At 46.8% G+C, this 18,755-nt stretch overlaps 1 protein-coding gene and 1 long non-coding RNA gene across 6 annotated transcripts in view; one reads left to right on the forward strand and one right to left on the reverse strand.

The window, feature by feature from the left end:
• Nucleotides 1–8,960, forward strand: part of RNF213 (ring finger protein 213) — a 631,031-nt gene extending 622,071 nt beyond the window's left edge. For all 5 annotated transcript variants that reach the window (XM_073621071.1, XM_073621073.1, XM_073621072.1 and 2 more), the window contains one exon: nucleotides 7,275–8,960. In XM_073621071.1, the coding sequence (XP_073477172.1) occupies nucleotides 7,275–7,419 (145 nt within the window). In that variant the 3' untranslated portion in view covers nucleotides 7,420–8,960. The remainder of the gene's footprint in view (nucleotides 1–7,274) is intronic.
• The window catches only part of LOC141132529 (uncharacterized), a 91,372-nt gene extending 77,913 nt beyond the window's left edge, over nucleotides 1–13,459 (reverse strand). Inside the window, exon 1 of the long non-coding RNA XR_012242922.1 lies at nucleotides 13,015–13,459. This is a non-coding gene — a long non-coding RNA (uncharacterized lncRNA). The remainder of the gene's footprint in view (nucleotides 1–13,014) is intronic.
• Between the last annotated feature and the right edge of the window lie 5,296 nt (nucleotides 13,460–18,755).

The following is an 18,755-nucleotide window of genomic DNA, read 5'->3' on the forward strand; positions in this document are numbered from 1 at the left end:
TCGCAGACCACTAGCAGAACTACGTGCACTCACAGAACTATGCGCACTCGCAGACCACTCGCACTCACAATACACAAGTACTAACGATCCACACACTACTCAGACAACACTCAGGTACTCACACTACACAGGTACTATGACCCCTGTTATAACCTCCTGTTTTAAAATCTGGTTTTAACTCACCACTTAGACCAGTTTCACTTGGACAGAGTTCCAGCAGACTCAAAGATGAGCAGGCTCACAATGAGTTCTACACAAGGTTATATAGGCCTCAAGCACCTGTGACCAATTAACAACTCCCCATAATTAGTAGGCTGAAGGAAGCAAAGAAAAAAAGCTGTTTAAAAAGTGTCAGAAAAAGGTGTTAAAAAGCTACAAGGAAAAGCCCCCCAAAAAAACATATTCACTATTGGCCTCTGACACTTTATTCAACAGTGCACCTTCTACCATCTGGTGCCACCAAACAGATTATCAGACCTACCTCTGCTCCCTTGGGACCTCCTGAAACAAGAAAGTCTTGCACTAGCCCTTGTGCACATTTACTCTTAAAAATGGGCCATATTCTGGGTGAGGTTAATCAATTGTCTCATTTGGAACATGTGAGGCCATTGGTTAAGCCTAGTATCTGTTGGATCCACTACTCCTGTTCCTCCCCAGGGGGACCCTCTGATCTACATGATAAGCAGGGACCAGTACTCTCTGATCACTGTCCCAGCAGAATTCTGACCAGTGCTGTCCCTGAACAGCTAGTGTTCTTCAGAATGCTCCAGTGTATGTACTAGCTTCTCCCCATAACATCCCCATTGTGGGACACTCGGACAACTTCCTGTGAAGAGATTGGTCGCTGTGGGCCTTAGAGTATTTTACCTTCTGAATGGGCTTCAGCCTCACAAATTTAACTTGATCTTGCAGGTTTACCCTCATGCTCCTCTCCCTAGGTCAGGAAGTTACCAGTTTCTCAACAGTTGCAGTAGAGTCGGGTGCCAACGGGTCTCCCTTTAAGGAGAAAAGTGGGTGCCTGTTTCTCTTTTCAAACGACAGCCCTCCCCTCTGCATTGTGGATCTAGGCAGACTTATCTGTCTAACTCTAAGAAAAAGGTAGTCTCTATCCTGATGAACCAGCCCACCATTTTTGAGGCTGGTAAGAACTTCTCTTCTCTGTGCTAAGATCCTGTTGGTGGAGAATTCTCGTCTTCTACTACTACTACTATACAGACCAGCTAATGTAGGGGGGAGGGGGGGTTGGCACTTAAATGAAATGCATGGAAATATATGTCTCCATCCCTATAACTGTAAGCAAAAAAGAAAAGGGTTGGGACTTTAAATGAGGCATGTACAGAATTGCTAAAGAATGAGTCAAATGTAAAAAATATGTTTATTGTCTTAAACAGTAAATGGCATAGCTAAATACCGTAGATACATACATAGATTTATGAACATATAAATAACATATTGCAGACCATATTCAAAGAGAAGAACATAACAACATAGCACATTGCATTATGTGGCATAGGACAAATGTCCTCCATGTCATAGGATCACTTGAAAAGCAGGATAGTGAAGTAAAATCAAGATTAAATACATACATACTGTCTATAAGGAACAAGATGCATCCAGATATGCCCGACACGCTTCATGGATTAAACCACTTCCTCAGGGGCGGGTGCATCCATATCTGCAAAAGGACATAGGTAAATCAGTATGGTCTAATATTGTACCCTTACATTGGGAAAAATTATACGTTGGGGGAGGGAATAACCTATCTCTTTATATACTCACATATGGGCTAAGTCTGGAACCTATGAAGCTGAAAACAGGGCTGCTTATGATGTCTATCCTGGGAACTGTGGTATCAGAGTCCCCAATATCACAGTTCCCGGGATAAACATCATAAGCAGCCCTCAGTTTTCAGCTTCACAGGTTCCAGACTTAGCCGATTTGTGAGTATATAAAGCTATAGGTTATTCCCTCCCCTCCACGTACAATTTTTCCCAATATATGGGTGTAATATTAGACCATATTGGTTTACCTATGTCCTTTTGCAGATATGGCTGCACCCGCCCTTGTGGAAGTGGTTTAATCCATGAAACGTGTTGGGCATATCTGGTTGACTTCCTGTATCCCTCAATAGACAAGAAAGAAAATAGGACTATTGTACTCATTGTAAAATCCTTTTCTTAGTGTACATTGAGGGACACAGGTCCCACTAATCTATGTTTGTGATTATGCTCTGGTACTGCATTTTAAAAACCTGAGGCATGCTAGGAATAGGAGAAGTAGTTACCTTGGAATTGCCTACAGATTTTTTTTTATTGTTTGCTAGTTTCGAATATACTGTTAAGTGTAACATAACAGTATATGACATTCTGTGTCCCTCAATGAACACCAAGAAAAATATATTTTATCCTCCTTGCAGTGCTATAACCATGTGTAATGGGGCCCACAGGAAAACCTTTATGGGACCCTCTATCATTCTTATCTCTAAAGAAACTTCTGATACAGAATATTAATTATTTATTTTGGCAGTTGTATAGAATTCCCCAATATATACATACAGTGCTGGGACAAGGCCATTTGGTGCCCAGGGCGAAGATGGCAAAACCTTCTAGAGCTGAAGTGGTTAACGCATACCTAAGAGTAAATCCCCCCCCCCCAGTATAATCCCACCCTCACCATGTAAATCCCCCTAGTGTACTCCCTGCAGTGTAGTCCCCTCCCCCGTATAAATCCCCCAGTGTAATCCCTTGCAGTAGGAGGTGAATTAGTGGAGCCAAGTGCCATGTTCCGGCACTGGGCTCTGGGACTCCAGTGGTAATGGGGACCCCGGGCAGTGTTCAAGTGCCCAAATAGTCCACCCCAGCCTGTCCTGATCACCACGCCTCCCCCCCTCCCAGGGTGCCCACGTATCCTGGATTGCCCAGGATTGTCCCTCAACTCATATTCATGTCCCGTGTCCCGGGCACCTTCATTCCGGGACAATACAGTGTCCTGGAATGAAATAAGGACACACAGCCAACCTAATAAACAACAAACTGGTTGCTAGGGCCGCCCCACCTCGCATCTAGCAACCAGTGACATCATATTCCCAGTCATTCAGAGGCTGAGCAAGGCCTTACCCAGAGCTGCCTTGCGCAGCGCTCCACGTCCACCCACCTCCTCCCCTTCTCCGCCTCCGGCCGCGGCAGCATCAGCAGTAGCATAGAGAGAGCAGCCAGAGAGCGTGTGTATCACCTCCTGAGTCCTGACTCGTCCAGTCCAGTCCAGCGGCATTCGGCAGATCCACAGCAGCCGGTGCCCAGTGCCAGTCCCGGGGCCAACTCCCGCTGCCTTCAGCGCATTGCCCGCAGCCAGACTTCTCTCCTCCTCACAACCGTGAGCCGAGCTGCCCGACTGAGCGCCTGAGGGGGGGCCCCCCAGCCAAACTTCCAGGTTTGTATTGTATATGATCTAACAAGTCTGACTCTGTACATGTCGTGAACTGTACATAAAGAGGGAATTAAATGCGATTTCCGCTTGTATGTCTATTGTTCTGTATAGTAGTGACCCATTTGCTTTGTAGAAGAAGATGTAATAATCTGTATCTGTAAATTGAAATATCCACAGGTTTATACGTTCCCCTTGCCTGCAACATGCTTCTTTCAAATTCTGCTGCTATGTTAAATATTCTCAAGAAGCTTTTGGCATTATTGACATTGTGCTTTTAGGCTATGTTTCCACTATTGCGTCCCCAAAGTCACGTGATTTACACTGCGACTTTGATATGCGATTTGTGATGCGATGTCATGCGACCGGTAAAGCCATGTGAGAACAAGTTGCACCGAAGTAGGAACAAAGTAGTGCAAGAACCTTTTTTGGAGTCGCTGCGACTTGAGTCACACCAATTAGAATGGGGGCCATTGAAATACATGGGTTTTGACTTGTCATGCGACTTGACATGTGTCAAGTCGCACAACAACTCGCAGTAGTGGAAAAAGGGCCTTAAGGAACAGAGCCTTAAGGAAAATTGACGTCCTTTTTTCGCACAAATAGAGCTTTCTTTTGGTGGTATTTGATCATCTCTGCAGTTTTTATTTTTTGTGCTATAAACAAAAAAAGAGCGACAATTTTGAAATAACACAATATTTTGTACTTTTTGCTATAATAAATATCCCCATTTTTTTTTTAAAGTAATAGGGGATAGATTTATGGCATTTTTATTATTATGTTTTTTTACTTACTAATGGCGGCGATCTGCGATTTTTATCGGGACTACGACATTATGGCGGAAACACATCGGACACGTTTGACACATTTTTGGGACCATTGGCATTTATACAGCGATCAATGCTATAAAAATGCACTGATTACTGTAAAAATGTCACTGGCAGGGAAGGGGTTAACACTAGGGGGCGATCAAGGGGTTAATTGTGTTCCCTCTCTGTGTTCTACCTGTAGGGGGAGGGGACTGACCTAGAAGAAATGACGGATCGTGGTTCCTAGCTATTAGGAACATACGATCTGTCTCTCCTCACAGAACAGAACAGGGATTTGTGTGTTTACATCCCTGTTCTGCCTCTCGTGCCCGCGATCACTCATGGCCAATGGTCAATGTGACCGTCTGCCACGAGCAGTGCAGTGGGCGCATGTGCGCGCCTGCTATCCCGATCCCGCGAGCTGACGTATAACTAAGACGGTACGCGCCGACCTGCCACAGTATAATGAAAAGCGGTTAAGAGAATTGAATTGTCACGTTTGCTTTTGTTTTTCCAAAAATTGGCATAAAAAGTAGCAATAAACATCTTTTTTGGGCGGGGGGGTTGTCCCTGAATGGCAGTTTGGAAATGTGGTCACCCTACCCCACCCCCCCCACCTCTAATCTCATCTAATGACTGATCCCATTAGACTCATCATCAGAGTAGGTAGGTATGTCCGTAGGCTTTACCTGCCTTGGGTCACTGCAGCAGCTTCTGCACCATGGTGCCCAGGTCCTCAGTCTTGACAGCCTGGAGCAGCTCTTGGTTCTTCTAGAGAAGAAGGGCAGATCCTGATTGGTCCTGACATCCCCAGCATCCTTCCCTGGGGAGGAAGAGGAGGACTTGGAGATTGATGGGATCCCGGGTCAGATGTGCTGCTGGGGCGGGAGAGCACACTCGGGAACACATGGGAGCTGACCCAGGGAGGGAGGGGCGGAGCTGAGGTGCCGGGGGAGGAGCCATGAATACCTGGGGGTGAGCTCCATACTCAGGTGCCGAACTGGGGAGGGAGGGGCAGAGCTGAGGCACTGGGATTGAGCCGGAGGAGGAGCCAGGAATACCCGGGAGCAAGCTCCATATTTAGGAGCCGTGCTGGAAGGGAGGGGCGAAGCTGAGGCGCTGGGGTGAGCCGGAGGAGGAGTCAGGAATACCCAGGAGCAAGCTCCATACTCGGATCGGGGAGGAGCCGAGACAAGGTGCCCGGGTGAGCCGAGGAAGGAGCCAGGAATACTTGGAGGCGAGCTACAGAATCGGAGCTGGACAGGAAGGGAGGGGCGGAGGTGCGGAGTAACCCCTGAGGAGGAGCGAAATGACATTGAGCAGCCGGGAGGGGAAGGGAGAAGGATCATAACTGCCCATTGATCTCCTGATCCCGCCCCCCTTCCTTGAGCGATCTGATTAGCTGCACTCTGAGCTGCATCCTGGCCGGGGCGGTGCCACCGCACACTCTGCACAGATGTTTATTATGGTCAGTGTGCCCCTGCTTGGGAGATGTCATCTGGCAGAGAATAGAGAAGCCAGCGGCCATGGCTGTGCTCTAGGCGGCAGTACCTAGTTTGCCTAGCGGTAGCTCGGCCCTGAGGACACTTCACTGCGCACCCCCACCCCCAATAAATTGTGCCGCCCAGGGCATCCGCCCCCCCCCCCCCCCCCTTGTACCGGCTCTGTATACATACAGTATTTTCACTCAAATGTATTTTCCAAATGCTATTGCTACCACCATAAATCATAGTGGGGGAGATTTACTAAAACTGGAGAGTGCAAAATCTGGTGCAGTTCTGCATAGAAACCAGTTGGTTTCCAGGTTTTCTTGTCAAATCGTAATTGAACAAGCTGAGGTTAGAAGCTGATTGATTACCATGCAGAGGTTCGCCATATTTTGCACTCTCCAGTTTTAGTAAATCTCCCTCACAACCCTGGGTCACCTGTGCTTCTGGGCCCTTCCTCCCTTACAACCTGTGACATGTAAATTGTGATAAAAGACAAATGTCCTCTCTGATACCTATCTTGTTTTTGTCTCTTGATGGACAACAAAAAAATGTAAATTACAACTGATGTAACAACAAAGTGGAATTAATGGTAACATCTGTTTGCATAAGATTTTCCATCGACATTTGTAACATTATAGGATGGGTTTGTACTGATGTCTCCACAGTTTTTTTTATGCTTACCTTCACTTTTATAAAACATATTAGGGGGAATTGATCAAAACTGGAGCAGACAGGATCTGGAGCAGCTGTGCATGGCATCAAAACAAGCTTCTATCTTCAGCTTGTTCAGTTAAAGTCAGAATGTTTTTATCTCAATGCATTCTATAGCAGCCTCCCCAGCCCCCTAATTACTTACCTGAGCCCCATCTCTCTCCAGCGATGTCCACGAGTTTCTCGGTCATCCAGGTCTTCCCTCCTGATTGGCTGAGAGACAGCAGCGGCCCCATTGGCTCCCGCTGCTGTCAATCATACTCAGCCAATTAGGAGAGGGGGGGTGGGGTCGAATCGGGGCTCCGTGTCTGAATGGACACAGGGAGGTGTGACTCTGCTCGGGTGCCCCCATAGCAAGCTGCTTGCTGTGAGGACACTTGACAGGAGGGAGGGGCCAGGAGAGCCGAAGAGGGACCCGAGAAGAGGAGGATCTGGGCTGATCTATGCAAAACCAACTGCACAGGGTAGGTAAGTATAACATGTTTGTTATTTTTAGGGGAAAAAAACAAGACTTTACAATCACTTTAAGCATTGTAAATTAACAACAGACGTTTATTGGTTGCCATGGACAGCTGATCCAGATTCTGTCTGCCCCAGTTTTGATAAATTCCCCTCATTGTGTATCTTCACATCCATTCTTCACTATTATGATGTTTATTTTTATTTTGAGGAGACATAAACATTTTATTTAAAAAATTGGTGGAAGATTTGTCATAACATTATATCACCGGATTACTTGGCTTGGACAGCAGAGGTGATGGGCATTATTTTTACATTTATAGAATATCCCCTACCCCTTTCCATCTCCAAATGATACTAATGTTAACATTTGTGATTGCAGCCTAAGGGACGTGATGGTTCCTTTTCTTGATGATAAAGAGGTTACCTTCCCAGAACTGGAGAATGACTTCCCTGAACAAATTGCACTAGCCCACTGCATTGAAGCATGGAAGGTTGCTGCCACTAAGAAATGGAATCGCATTTAGCCACTTGAAAGGGATAAAAGTGGCTGTGAAGTCTGTGTACTGCATTTCAAGACCTTATATTGCTGCTGCTAACTCAGGCTGTTTTATATTTTTATAAAGGTTATATTTTGCTCTGTTATAAACATGATATAGTTGTCTAGATATATGCACAGGATGCATAATAGAATATATAGCAATAATTGAATGTGATATACTAGGGAAAAAAAAGTAATGACTAATAGCTTAAAATTAGTGCAAAATAGGATATTGCAATTTTGTCTTTTACAATATAGAGTTTAGTGCTGCCTTTTAGTTATGTAGTAAGCATCTGTAGTTTATGCTTTAGAGAGTCTATAAAATTTTCAATTTACTGCCCAGTGCCCATGCCAGACTTAGACACGCCACAGTCCTATAAAAATGACAACAGAGGGAATGCAGAGGCATTTTCATTCTTAAATAGCGGTAGGCTGGAAGTTACCAGTGCCTTACTGAGGCAATTGTGGCAGCTGCAAAGCTGTATAAGCAGAACCCAGCTCTCTGCCTCTTATATTGTTACCATAACTCGGGTAAAAAAAATATACTATGCTTACCAATTACAGACCAGAAAAAATAACCAGTCAGCACACTTCAACCTTTGTACTTTTCAAACAAACAAGCACATTTTACTGGTTATATGGAACCTAACAATACTGAATATGCACTTGTAAAATAATCCATATAAAATGATCATTCAAAGACCTTGTGGCGGTAATTTCCAAGAACTATAGACCCGGTTTTCCTAAAATATATCAGCATTTTTTTATTGTCAAGTTTAGAGTAACATTTTGTTTTTTACTGTTCTTTCATATAAAGGGCAAAACATTTACTGGGAAATGGTAAAACCAGGAACTCACTAGTAGTGTCAGTTGATTTACAATTGGCCTTGCCAGAAAGTTCATTGAACAGCTATAGGCGTATAACGTTGTGAACATTCCTAGAACAATTTTAGGCATGCTCATTAACATACTGCAAAATCAGCAATGATTCTCAAAGTGCAGTAAAGCTAATAACCAATCGGGACTCGTTTGAAACGGATTTGTTTCAATTAGTTGCAGGTTATTGCGCTTGTCACATTGCCGTTTTGCACATACCAAAGAAAAAAATCTGTATATACATTCCCAGTCTAATTTCAGTGGTATGTATGTACTGTGGCTACAGATGATTCATGTAATTGATACTGATAGCATTATATGACATATTCGCCATATCTACGAACCAGGTTTACAAATGTAGCTTATGCCGTATATAGTTATGCATAAAAGGGTTTACACTTGAAAGTTAATATTGTTAAGTCATTAAACCACTCCAGCGGGCTACCTAAGCTAGGAACATGCAGGTGGGACCTAACTATTCATACCACATATAGTATAACATGTTTATTTTTAGCACTTTACATTACTTTAATTTGCTTTGTGCCAACAAAACCTGTACGATTCTAATTATGTGCAATAAATGCATAGATTGTTTTATATCATGTACAGAAAACAGGAATTTCATTAAAATGGAACTATGAGAAAAATAAATGTTGCAATCTGTTAATAGTAATAACACAGCATTTTTTGTTTTTCTGGGTCACACCTTTACAGAAAAATTCCTGCCTAACACTAACTATGCTTAAAAATGTTCCCTGCCCTCTCCTGCTACTTGTTCTGCCAAACCTATGTAAAAATATAGTATAGGTATACTTACCTATTTTTAGTCTGGTCCAGTCATTGTTATAGTTAAGCTAGAATTCTACTTTAACTTTATTACCTGTTAATCCTGCCAGTAGAGCGTTTATTTTTTTACTTTCCTTAAAGCGGAGTTCCACCCTAAAGTGGAACTTCCACTCATCGGATTCCTCCCCCCCTCCGGTGCCACAATTGGCACCTTTCAGGGGGGAGGGGGTGCAGATACCTGTCTAATAAAGGTATCTGCACCCACTTCCGGGCTTAGATAGCCGCAGATAATCTCCCCTATAACACACAGTTCCCAGAACACAACGGGGACCAGTGAAGACGCACAGCGCGACTCGCGCATGCGCAGTAGGGAAGCGGGCAGTGAAGCCGCAACTCTTCACTTCCTGATTCCCTGACCGAGGATGGCGGCGGGGCAGCCGAGAGACGACCGATCGATCGGCTTCAGCTGCCAACATCGCTGGACCCTGGGACAGGTAAATATCCATTTATTAAAAGTCAGCAGCTGCAGTATTTGTAGCTGCTGGCTTTTAAAATTTTTTTTAAGGTGGAGCTCCGCTTTAAACAGAACACGCTGTCCAGAAAAAGTGGTATTTGCAAGGACTGGGAAAAAATCATATAACGCTCACAAAAACGTTTACAATGGATAACGTTTTCTAAAACTAGAGGAGCAATTCACAAATGACAAATGATCTTATTTGGTACATCCCTTTACTTTCTGAGTCCATGAAAGACTTTGTTTTCACTACATGGAGAAAAGCAAAAAATTATCTGGCACAAACCACAGTGACAAGCCTCCATCCCCAATAGCGGTTGCAAACAAGAAAAGGCTATGGTCATGGGACTTGCCCACAGGGGTGCATATCATTCAACAGACTTTTGCCCCATACAAACCCGCCAGTTTGTTCTTTTCGCCTATTTTGGCTTTGAACTAGGGCATCTCCTATAGTCAGGGCTCTTTTTGCAATCAGATTCGGTCAGGGACCTAAAATTTCTTTGAGTCCGTGGTCGAGAAAGAGAATATGCCAATGTTTAGTCAAGACTGTTTTCAAACGATTCCAATGTGTCCCATAAGTAAGTTACAACTCCTATTCGTTCACGTTTTAATTCAGGTATGATGTTATTAGTGTTATGTTCAAGTCCAAGTATGTGTACCCTACTTTTATGTAATGCTTTCTTCGCCTCTTGTGTAATTATGGAATTGGGATAGCCACGTGCCTTGAATCTGTGTCTGAGTTCCTTGCTTTCCTGATGGAAGTCCCTAGTGTTAGAACATTTCCTGTCAATCCTCAGGGACTGCCCTATTGGGATACCCCTGATTAGGGGCCATGGATGATGGCTGGTGGCGTGGAGGAGGGTATTGCCTGCCATGGGCTTTCCAAAAGTTTTAATTCTTATCCTTGTACCCTCTTTACTGATCAAAAGATCCAGAAATTCAATTTGAAATTAATATCTTAAAAAGAAAGATGTTTATATTATTCCTATTGAGGTCCAGGATAAAGTTCGTAAAGCGGAGTTCCAGTCCCCCAAACATATTTTTTTTTTTTTTAAACTGCTCTGTAATTGTCCAAACCTGTGCATGAACTTTTCTAACATGTCATATTTTTATGCTATTTACTTTCTTTAAAAATAATTTGTTACTTACAGATCTCGGAAGCAGGCAGGTTCCATTTTAGCTCAGCTGACTACCCAGCAAGCACCTCCAGATCTCACACATGCTCAGTAATGCCTCAGCAAGGCCATCCTTCTTTCTGACAGGTTGCCATAGCAATGTAGACGTCAGCGGAAGTTCCCGCCCCATTGCTGTAGCAATTTGTCAATCAGAGAACAGGAGGGGAACGTAATAGAGGTCGGATCAGGCAAAGAGTGCACCCCCACAAAATGTTATTGACAGGCAAATGTACTATTAACATCATTAAATGTGTGTGTGTTTATATATTTATATATATATATATATATATATATATATATATATATATATATATACACAAACACACACACATGCTGCTAATCATCTGTTACCATGGCGGCCCTGCTACCGAGAGGAGGTCTGAGCCGAGGGCCTGCACTGCAGTGAGACGGTGTGAGGGGTAAGTCATCTTCTGTGTGTGTCTACATGCTGATACCAACCTACACAGGGGGGCACAGCCATGTACACAGGCCTATAAATGCCTACACAAGAGGGCACAGCCATGTATATCGGAGAGCCAGGTACAGAGGAGAGCACAGCCGTGTACAGAGGTGAGCCAGTAACAGAGGAGAGCACAGCCATGTACAGGGGAGAGCCATGCACAGAGGAGAGCATAGCAATGTACAGAGGAGAGCCAGGTACAGTGGAGAGCATAGCTATGTACAGGGGAGAGCCATGTACAGAGGAGAGCATAGCAATGTACAGAGGAGAGCATAGCAATGTACAGAGGAGAGCCATGTATAGAGGAGAGCATAGCCATGTACAGAGGGGAGCATAGCAATGTACAGAGGAGAGCCATGTACAGAGGAGAGCATAGCAATGTACAGAGCAGAGCATAGCCATGTATAGAGGAGAGCATAGTCATGTACAGAGGAGAGCCGTGTACAGAGGAGATGCATAAGGCAAGGTGCAGCGCAAGAACAGATAAATTATGAATACGGTATTTAAAAGCAGTCAAATAAAAGTCCAACAGGGAAGGGAAGGAGGACTAGAAGTCTCAGCGAGCACCAAGAGGATTCCACGTGGCAATAGCACAATTCAAGGAAGATAATGGTGATAGACAATCTACCTTCAGAGTAATCGCTTTGCTCACCTCAAGGACTGGACCACTGAATTAACAGGTGGTCAAATAATGGTCAATGGTCAAATAAGCAGGTCCCTTCATAGGGAAAATGATTCAGGCAAAGACAGGAACTCTAGTAGATTCTCCAAAATATGCAAAAGGTGAAGGTGATTTGCGAACAGTCTAAACTCTTTCCGACGGAGAGATTTAGAACATGTTCTATATCTAAGTCCATCGAAAATGCAGACAGAAAAAGTCCGGGGGCATATGGGGCATACACACGGTCGGAATGTCAGGCCGAAAGCTCCCATCGGACTTTTTCTGTCAGAAAGTCCGGCCGTGTGTATGCGGCATCAGCGCTCACTGTGGATCAGTTATAAAGCAGCTTTATTTTAAAAAATGGTTACTCACAAACGGCTGTTTAAAAACAGCATTTCCATCACAGATGGCTGAGTGGTGTGTAGGATGCAGGTCGGCAGCGGGTGACGTCAGCGCATAGCTCCTCCTCATACGCGTTATGTTCATAGAACCTCCCTCCTTCAAACCTTATCAGTCTTCATGGAAACCATGACGCGAGAGCCAGGTACAGGAGAGCCATGTACCTATATATCTATACACAGGAGGGCACAGCCATTTACACAGTGCCCTCCTGTGTAGGTAGGTATAGGCCTGTGTACACATAGTTGCCAACATTGAAAAAAAAATTTTAGGGACACTTTTTTGGCTGTAGGTGGAGTCTTGTTTTAATTAGGGGGCGGGGGCATGCATTTGTGGGTGTAACAAAGGGCCAAAGCAAAAATGCGGTGCGCTTTGCGCGTTGCTGCGAAAAATGGGCGTGGTTTATGCGAAATAGTGGGCATGGCTTAAATGGGCGTGGCTTAACGGGGTGTGGTTAGAGTCTGAGATGAATGAGGGATGAAGAGGGAAAGGGGGGGGGGAGAGATGGAGGGACAGCAGCCCCAGATCCTACACAACAATGGAAATATGTGTATTCTAGAAAGTTTAACAATGAGCAGATAAAGATATTCCAGACACCTGGTGTTAGCACTTCAATCATCCCGGCACCATGGTTGTTACGGTGTCAGGATGATTGAAGTGCATTACTTCTAATATTACATTGTAATATAAAATGAAATCATTCAACTCACCATAATGCAGAACCAGTGGGATCCCTGAGCGTGTCACCTGCCACGTCGCCTGCCACCAGCCGCCCGTCCTTGCATCAGGTGCCCCCAGCAGAGTCCGTCCTTGCGTCAGATGTCCCAGCAGAGTCCGTCCTTGCGTCAGATGTCCCAGCAGAGTCCGTTCTTGCGTCAGATGTCCCAGCAGAGTCCGTCCTTGCATCAGATGTCCCAGCAGAGTCCGTCCTTGCATCAAGTGCCCCCAGCAGAGTCCGTCCTTGCGTCAGATCTCCCAGCAGAGTCCGTCCTTGCATCAGGTGCCCCCAGCAGAGTCCGTCCTTGCATCAGGTGCCCCCAGCAGAGTCCGTCCTTGCATCAGGTGCCCCCAGCAGAGTCCGTCCTTGCATCAGGTGCCCCCAGCAGAGTCCGTCCTTGCATCAGGTGCCCCCAGCGGAGCCCCCCTTACATCAGATGTCCCCAGCGGACCCCCCCCTTACATCAGATGTCCCCAGCGGAGCCCCCCTTACATCAGATCTCCCCAGTGGAGCCCCCCCTCACACCAGGAGTCCCCAGCGGATCCCCCCCTCACATCAGGTGTCCCCAGTGCAGCCCCCCTCACATCAGGTGTCCCCAGCGGAGCCCCCCCTCACATCAGGTGTCCCCAGCACAGCCCCCCTCACATCAGGTGTCCCCAGCACAGCCCCCCTCACATCAGGTGTCCCCAGCGGAGCCCCCCCTCACATCAGGTGTCCCCAGTGCAGCCCCCCTCACATCAGGTGTCCCCAGTGCAGCCCCCCTCACATCAGGTGTCCCCAGTGGAGCCCCCTCACATCAGGTGTCCCCAGTGGAGCCCCCTCACATCAGGTGTCCCCAGCGGAGCCCCCCCTCACATCAGGTGTCCCCAGCGGAGCCCCCCTCACATCAGGTGTCCCCAGTGGAGCCCCCCTCACATCAGGTGTCCCCAGTGGAGCCCCCCCTCACATCAGGTGTCCCCAGTGCAGCCCCCCTCACATTAGGTGTCCCCAGTGGAGCCCCCCTCACATCAGGTGTCCCCAGTGGAGCCCCCTGTCACATCAGGTGTCCCCAGTGGAGTCCCCCTCACATCAGGTGTCCCCAGTGGAGCCCCCCCTCACATCAGGTGTCCCCAGTGGAGCCCCCCTCACATCAGGTGTCCCCAGTGGAGCCCCCCCTCACATCAGGTGTCCCCAGTGCATCCCCCCTCACATCAGGTGTCCCCAGTGGAGCCCCCCCCTCACAGGTGTCCCCAGTGCAGCCCCCCTCACATCAGGTGTCCCCAGTGGAGCCCCCCCTCACATCAGGTGTCCCCAGTGGAGCCCCCTGTCACATCAGGTGTCCCCAGTGGAGTCCCCCTCACATCAGGTGTCCCCAGTGGAGCCCCCCCTCACATCAGGTGTCCCCAGTGGAGCCCCCCCTCACATCAGGTGTCCCCAGTGCAGCCCCCCCTCACATCAGGTGTCCCCAGTGCATCCCCCCTCACATCAGGTGTCCCCAGTGGAGCCCCCCCTCACAGGTGTCCCCAGTGCAGCCCCCCTCACATCAGGTGTCCCCAGTGGAGCCCCCCCTCACAGGTGTCCCCAGTGCAGCCCCCCTCACATCAGGTGTCCCCAGTGCAGCCCCCCTCACATCAGGTGTCCCCAGTGGAGCCCCCTTACATCAGATTCCCCCAGCGGTGCGCCCCCCCCCCCACCTCAGGTGTCCTAGTAGTGTAGTAGACAGTGTATACTGTCTCCCTCCACCGGCTGCATGGCTAGAACCCCCGCCCCTTTCCATAACAGACTGGCAGCGGGGCGGGGGATGGGCGGCGATGCAGGAGCTCCGTCTAACACCCCCCCCCCCCGGCGTCTTCCTGTTCTTCTGAAAAATGGCGGCCGGCGGAGACAATGTCTCTGCCGGCCGCGGACCTCTAGCGGCAGGCGGCGGCGAAAATCCGTGAAGAAACTGATTTCTTGGGACATTTACCGGGAAACAACAAAATCGGGAATGGAGTCTAAATCCCGGGAATGTCCAGGACAGTTGGCAACTATGTGTACATGGCTGTGCCCCCCCCCATGTAAGTAGGTATCAGCCTGTAGACACACACAGAAGGTGACTTACCCCTTACACCATCTCCCTGCAGTGCAGGCCCTCTGCTCAGGCCTCCTCTCAGTAGCAGGGCCGCCATGGTAACAGATGATTAGCAGCGCTGTGTCCTCTCTATGTCGCCCCATTTTCCTCTGACAAGCGGCTCTCACTCCGCCTCCATCAACTCACTGGTAGCCAACTGTAGGTGTCCTGTGCAATAATGCCTCCCATCAGATAATGCATTCAATGAGCTGAGCATGCACAGTGATGGCATTGTACAGCATGCGATGGCTCTGTACAGCATGCAATGGCATTTTACAACATGTGATGATACTGTACGGCATGCGATGGCATTGTACAACATGTGATGATACTGTATGGCATGTGATGGCATTGTACAACATGTGATGATACTGTACGGCATGCAGTGGTATTGTACAACATGTAATGATACTGTACGGCATGCAAAGGCATTGTACAACATGTCATGGCACTGGCAAGGAGTATGTCCGCTCACAGTGTGCACATTGTATATTCTGCCCTCTCCCTGCAAAACTCCTTTATGTGTGTGAAGTGAATTGTTGCTGCAGTTTATTGCAGATGTAACATCTGATTAAAGTGGAATATTAGGCTATAATTATAATGACCCCCAAGACTTCCCCCTCCCATTAGGGCTTCCTTACACAGGTGTGCACAGAGCGAGGCACAATATGACTGTCAGATTTTGCCTCCGCGCTGTGCAGATAGTCAAATAATGCCTTCCATCGAATAATGCATCCGAAGATCCGCGCATGCACAGTATGTAATGTCACTCCAGCGGGTCTCCCGATTAGCTGTAGTTACGTCATTACTGTGCATGCACGCTTCATCTGAGGCATTTTTTGACAGGACACCGATTTACTATGCTGTGCTGTCTGACATTGGATGTGATTCGCACCACACTGCAGTGCAGATCACATGCAATGTCTGTGCGATGCAAACTCAGCCATACAGATAGTATGGCTTAATTTGCATCGAATTTGGACCACACTTGCACAGGGCCCTTTTTCTGGTCCGCACCAGAATCGTAACGCATGGGTGTTCACACTCATGTGATCCAATTCCTGTCCGAATTGACAGTTCGCTGCGGTGCCAATCACATGCAATGTCTGATCAAAGCATAAGTGACGCACAGCGCACCTGAATAGGTGGATTGTAGTCTCTGCTTTGCTTCCCCCCTGTCTAATGGTGATCTGCCTAGTTTACATAGGCAGATCCCTGTTAGGTTTGTTTACAGAGGATAGGCGGTCACCGTAGCACATCCAGTGCCCGGCACCCGCATATCAGATTTTCCAATTCTGTTTTACTAATCGCAGATGCATTGGCACTCAACCAAGGCTGAAATGCCAAAGCATATATACAGTGGGTATCGAAAAAAAAAATCATATCTAAATAAATGAAATATTTATTAAAAAAGCACATGTTGTAAAATACACGTTTTAATGACATCAATTTTTATTGGCACATGAAAATATACATTATTGCTATAATAACATTTTCTTAGGTTGAATCCTAGTTGTCCAATTATACCTAAAAGAAAACAAAAATAATAAAATGAATAGGGTGTACGTAGAAAAATCGAGATCGAGTAGAAAGGAAAAAAAAGGAAGACAAAAGAAAGAAGACAGCGATAGATACCAAACAAGAGAAAGAAAATAGAGCGTGAGAAAAAGAGAGCGTGTGAAAAGAGAGAGCACGCGAAGAAGAGGTAAAAAGAGAGCCTCCCCGTGCATCAGGGTCCCAGAGAGCCTCCCCCCTCACATCAGGGTCCCCAGAGAGCCTCCCCCCATCACATCAGGGTCCCCAGAGAGCCTCCCCCCTCACATGTGGGCCCCCAGGGAGTCCCCCCATCTTACATCAGGGTCCCCAGAGAGAGGGCAGGCAGCAGAGAGATGATGTAATCTCTCTGCTCCCCACAGCTACATAGTAAGGGCGGAAGAGCGGTGAGACGTTCCCATGGCACTGTGAGGGTGGGCGGTGAGAGATGTCATCTCTCTGCTCTATCGCCCACTCTCTGGTTCTCCCATGCTGCCCGCTCGTTCTCTGGTGCAGCTCTGTCATGCGGCCTGGCTGCAGAGACTCGGGGCTACCCCCTAGTGACACCACTGCCCACTTGGCTCCAGTCCTACCACAAGCCTCTTATGGGGCCCCCTTGGCACTGCCTGAATAGTCCTGGCCAGGCCACATATGGGTAGGAACAGATCTCTCCTACACTTCCTCCCGGCTGATGCAGTAACTCCTCCCATTCGCGTAATTTCCTATCTACAAATAACGCAAGATTTCGGCAGTAGGCGATTCACAAGGACTCCTGGGATACATGACGCCTCTATCCCAGGAACCCTTGCAAATCGCCTAGTGATGTAATTGCCTAGGAGGAGGAAAGGCGAAAGTAACGGAGAAATACAAAAAAAAGGTATTTACAAGCAAAAAAAAAATGCCCATTGTGAAAAGTATGAACTAAGGGTATGCAGCACAAAGTTAAAAAAAAATGGGTGGAACTCTGCTTGTTCTGAAGAACCCCTCCACACCACCAGCACATCATCAATATAGCAGACCCAGATGATCACATGTTGGTCAAAGGCAGGGTGGGTGTATACATCCTCCCGCTCCCACCATCCCAAATGCAAACATCCCATCCCAAATGCAATAAACTTTTTATTAAATATGAAGAGGTTGTTATTCAAGATCATCTCTAACAGTTCCACCAGGAACTCGTTATGTGGTCCTGCCAGGGGGTAATGTGCCTCTAGCCTTTTGGGACACCACATGTAGTAGTACCTCATGTGGGTTGGAGGAGTATAAAGACTCAACATCCACCCCTGCCAGGACACAATCCTCTGGTATAATAAGGTCCTTCGCTTTACGTAGAAGTTCAGATGAATAAAGGACAAATTATGGCAGTTCCATGACCAGATGTTTATTTAATGCATTTGTCCACATGCTTCCCTACCCTTTCTAAGAGACCCCCTATCCCGGAAACGATAGGTTGCCCTGGTGGTTTGCTTGCATTTTTATGAACTTTCAGGGTAACATAGAACATAGGGATATTATATTTGTTCACTTTTAAATACTCATACTCTTTTTTTAATTCGCAAGCCTACTTCAAATGCCTTACCAAGGCAATAGTTTATCTCATCAACCAGATCCAGGAAAGGGTTCTGAGGACATTTTTTATAGCAAGACAGGTCATTGACTTGCCTGTATACCTCATCTATATACGCTTGTTCCTGCCTAAGGACCAAATTTCCCCCTTTATCACTTGGTTTGATTTGACATGTAGCAAGGACCCAGGCCTCCTTTGATCTAATGAGAACCTCCAGAGCCAGGGACAGATGACATCCTTCTGTATGTAGTGGGTTGTGAGGCATGGTGGGTGCAGAGTAGTTAGTTATTGGGCGCCAGACACTTCTTGAATGTAAACGAAAGTTTATTTCTCTCAACAAACTTTTTTTGGGGGAAGAGAGGGTTAGGGCCTGGGCACCCTTAGGTAGTTGCAAGATTAATGGGCAGACTCCAAGACTTCAATAGGACAGCCATGCAGGGAAAGGCATCCAGCAAGACGCCACATCTGCACGTGCAGGAATGCTTTATACTATGGCAACAGTCTTTAACAGTTTCTAACACAAAGCGTAACAGTTCCTTCACTT

This window comes from Aquarana catesbeiana, linkage group LG03 (genome assembly GCF_042186555.1).
Source record: "Aquarana catesbeiana isolate 2022-GZ linkage group LG03, ASM4218655v1, whole genome shotgun sequence".
Classification (NCBI taxonomy): Eukaryota; Metazoa; Chordata; class Amphibia; order Anura; family Ranidae; genus Aquarana; species Aquarana catesbeiana.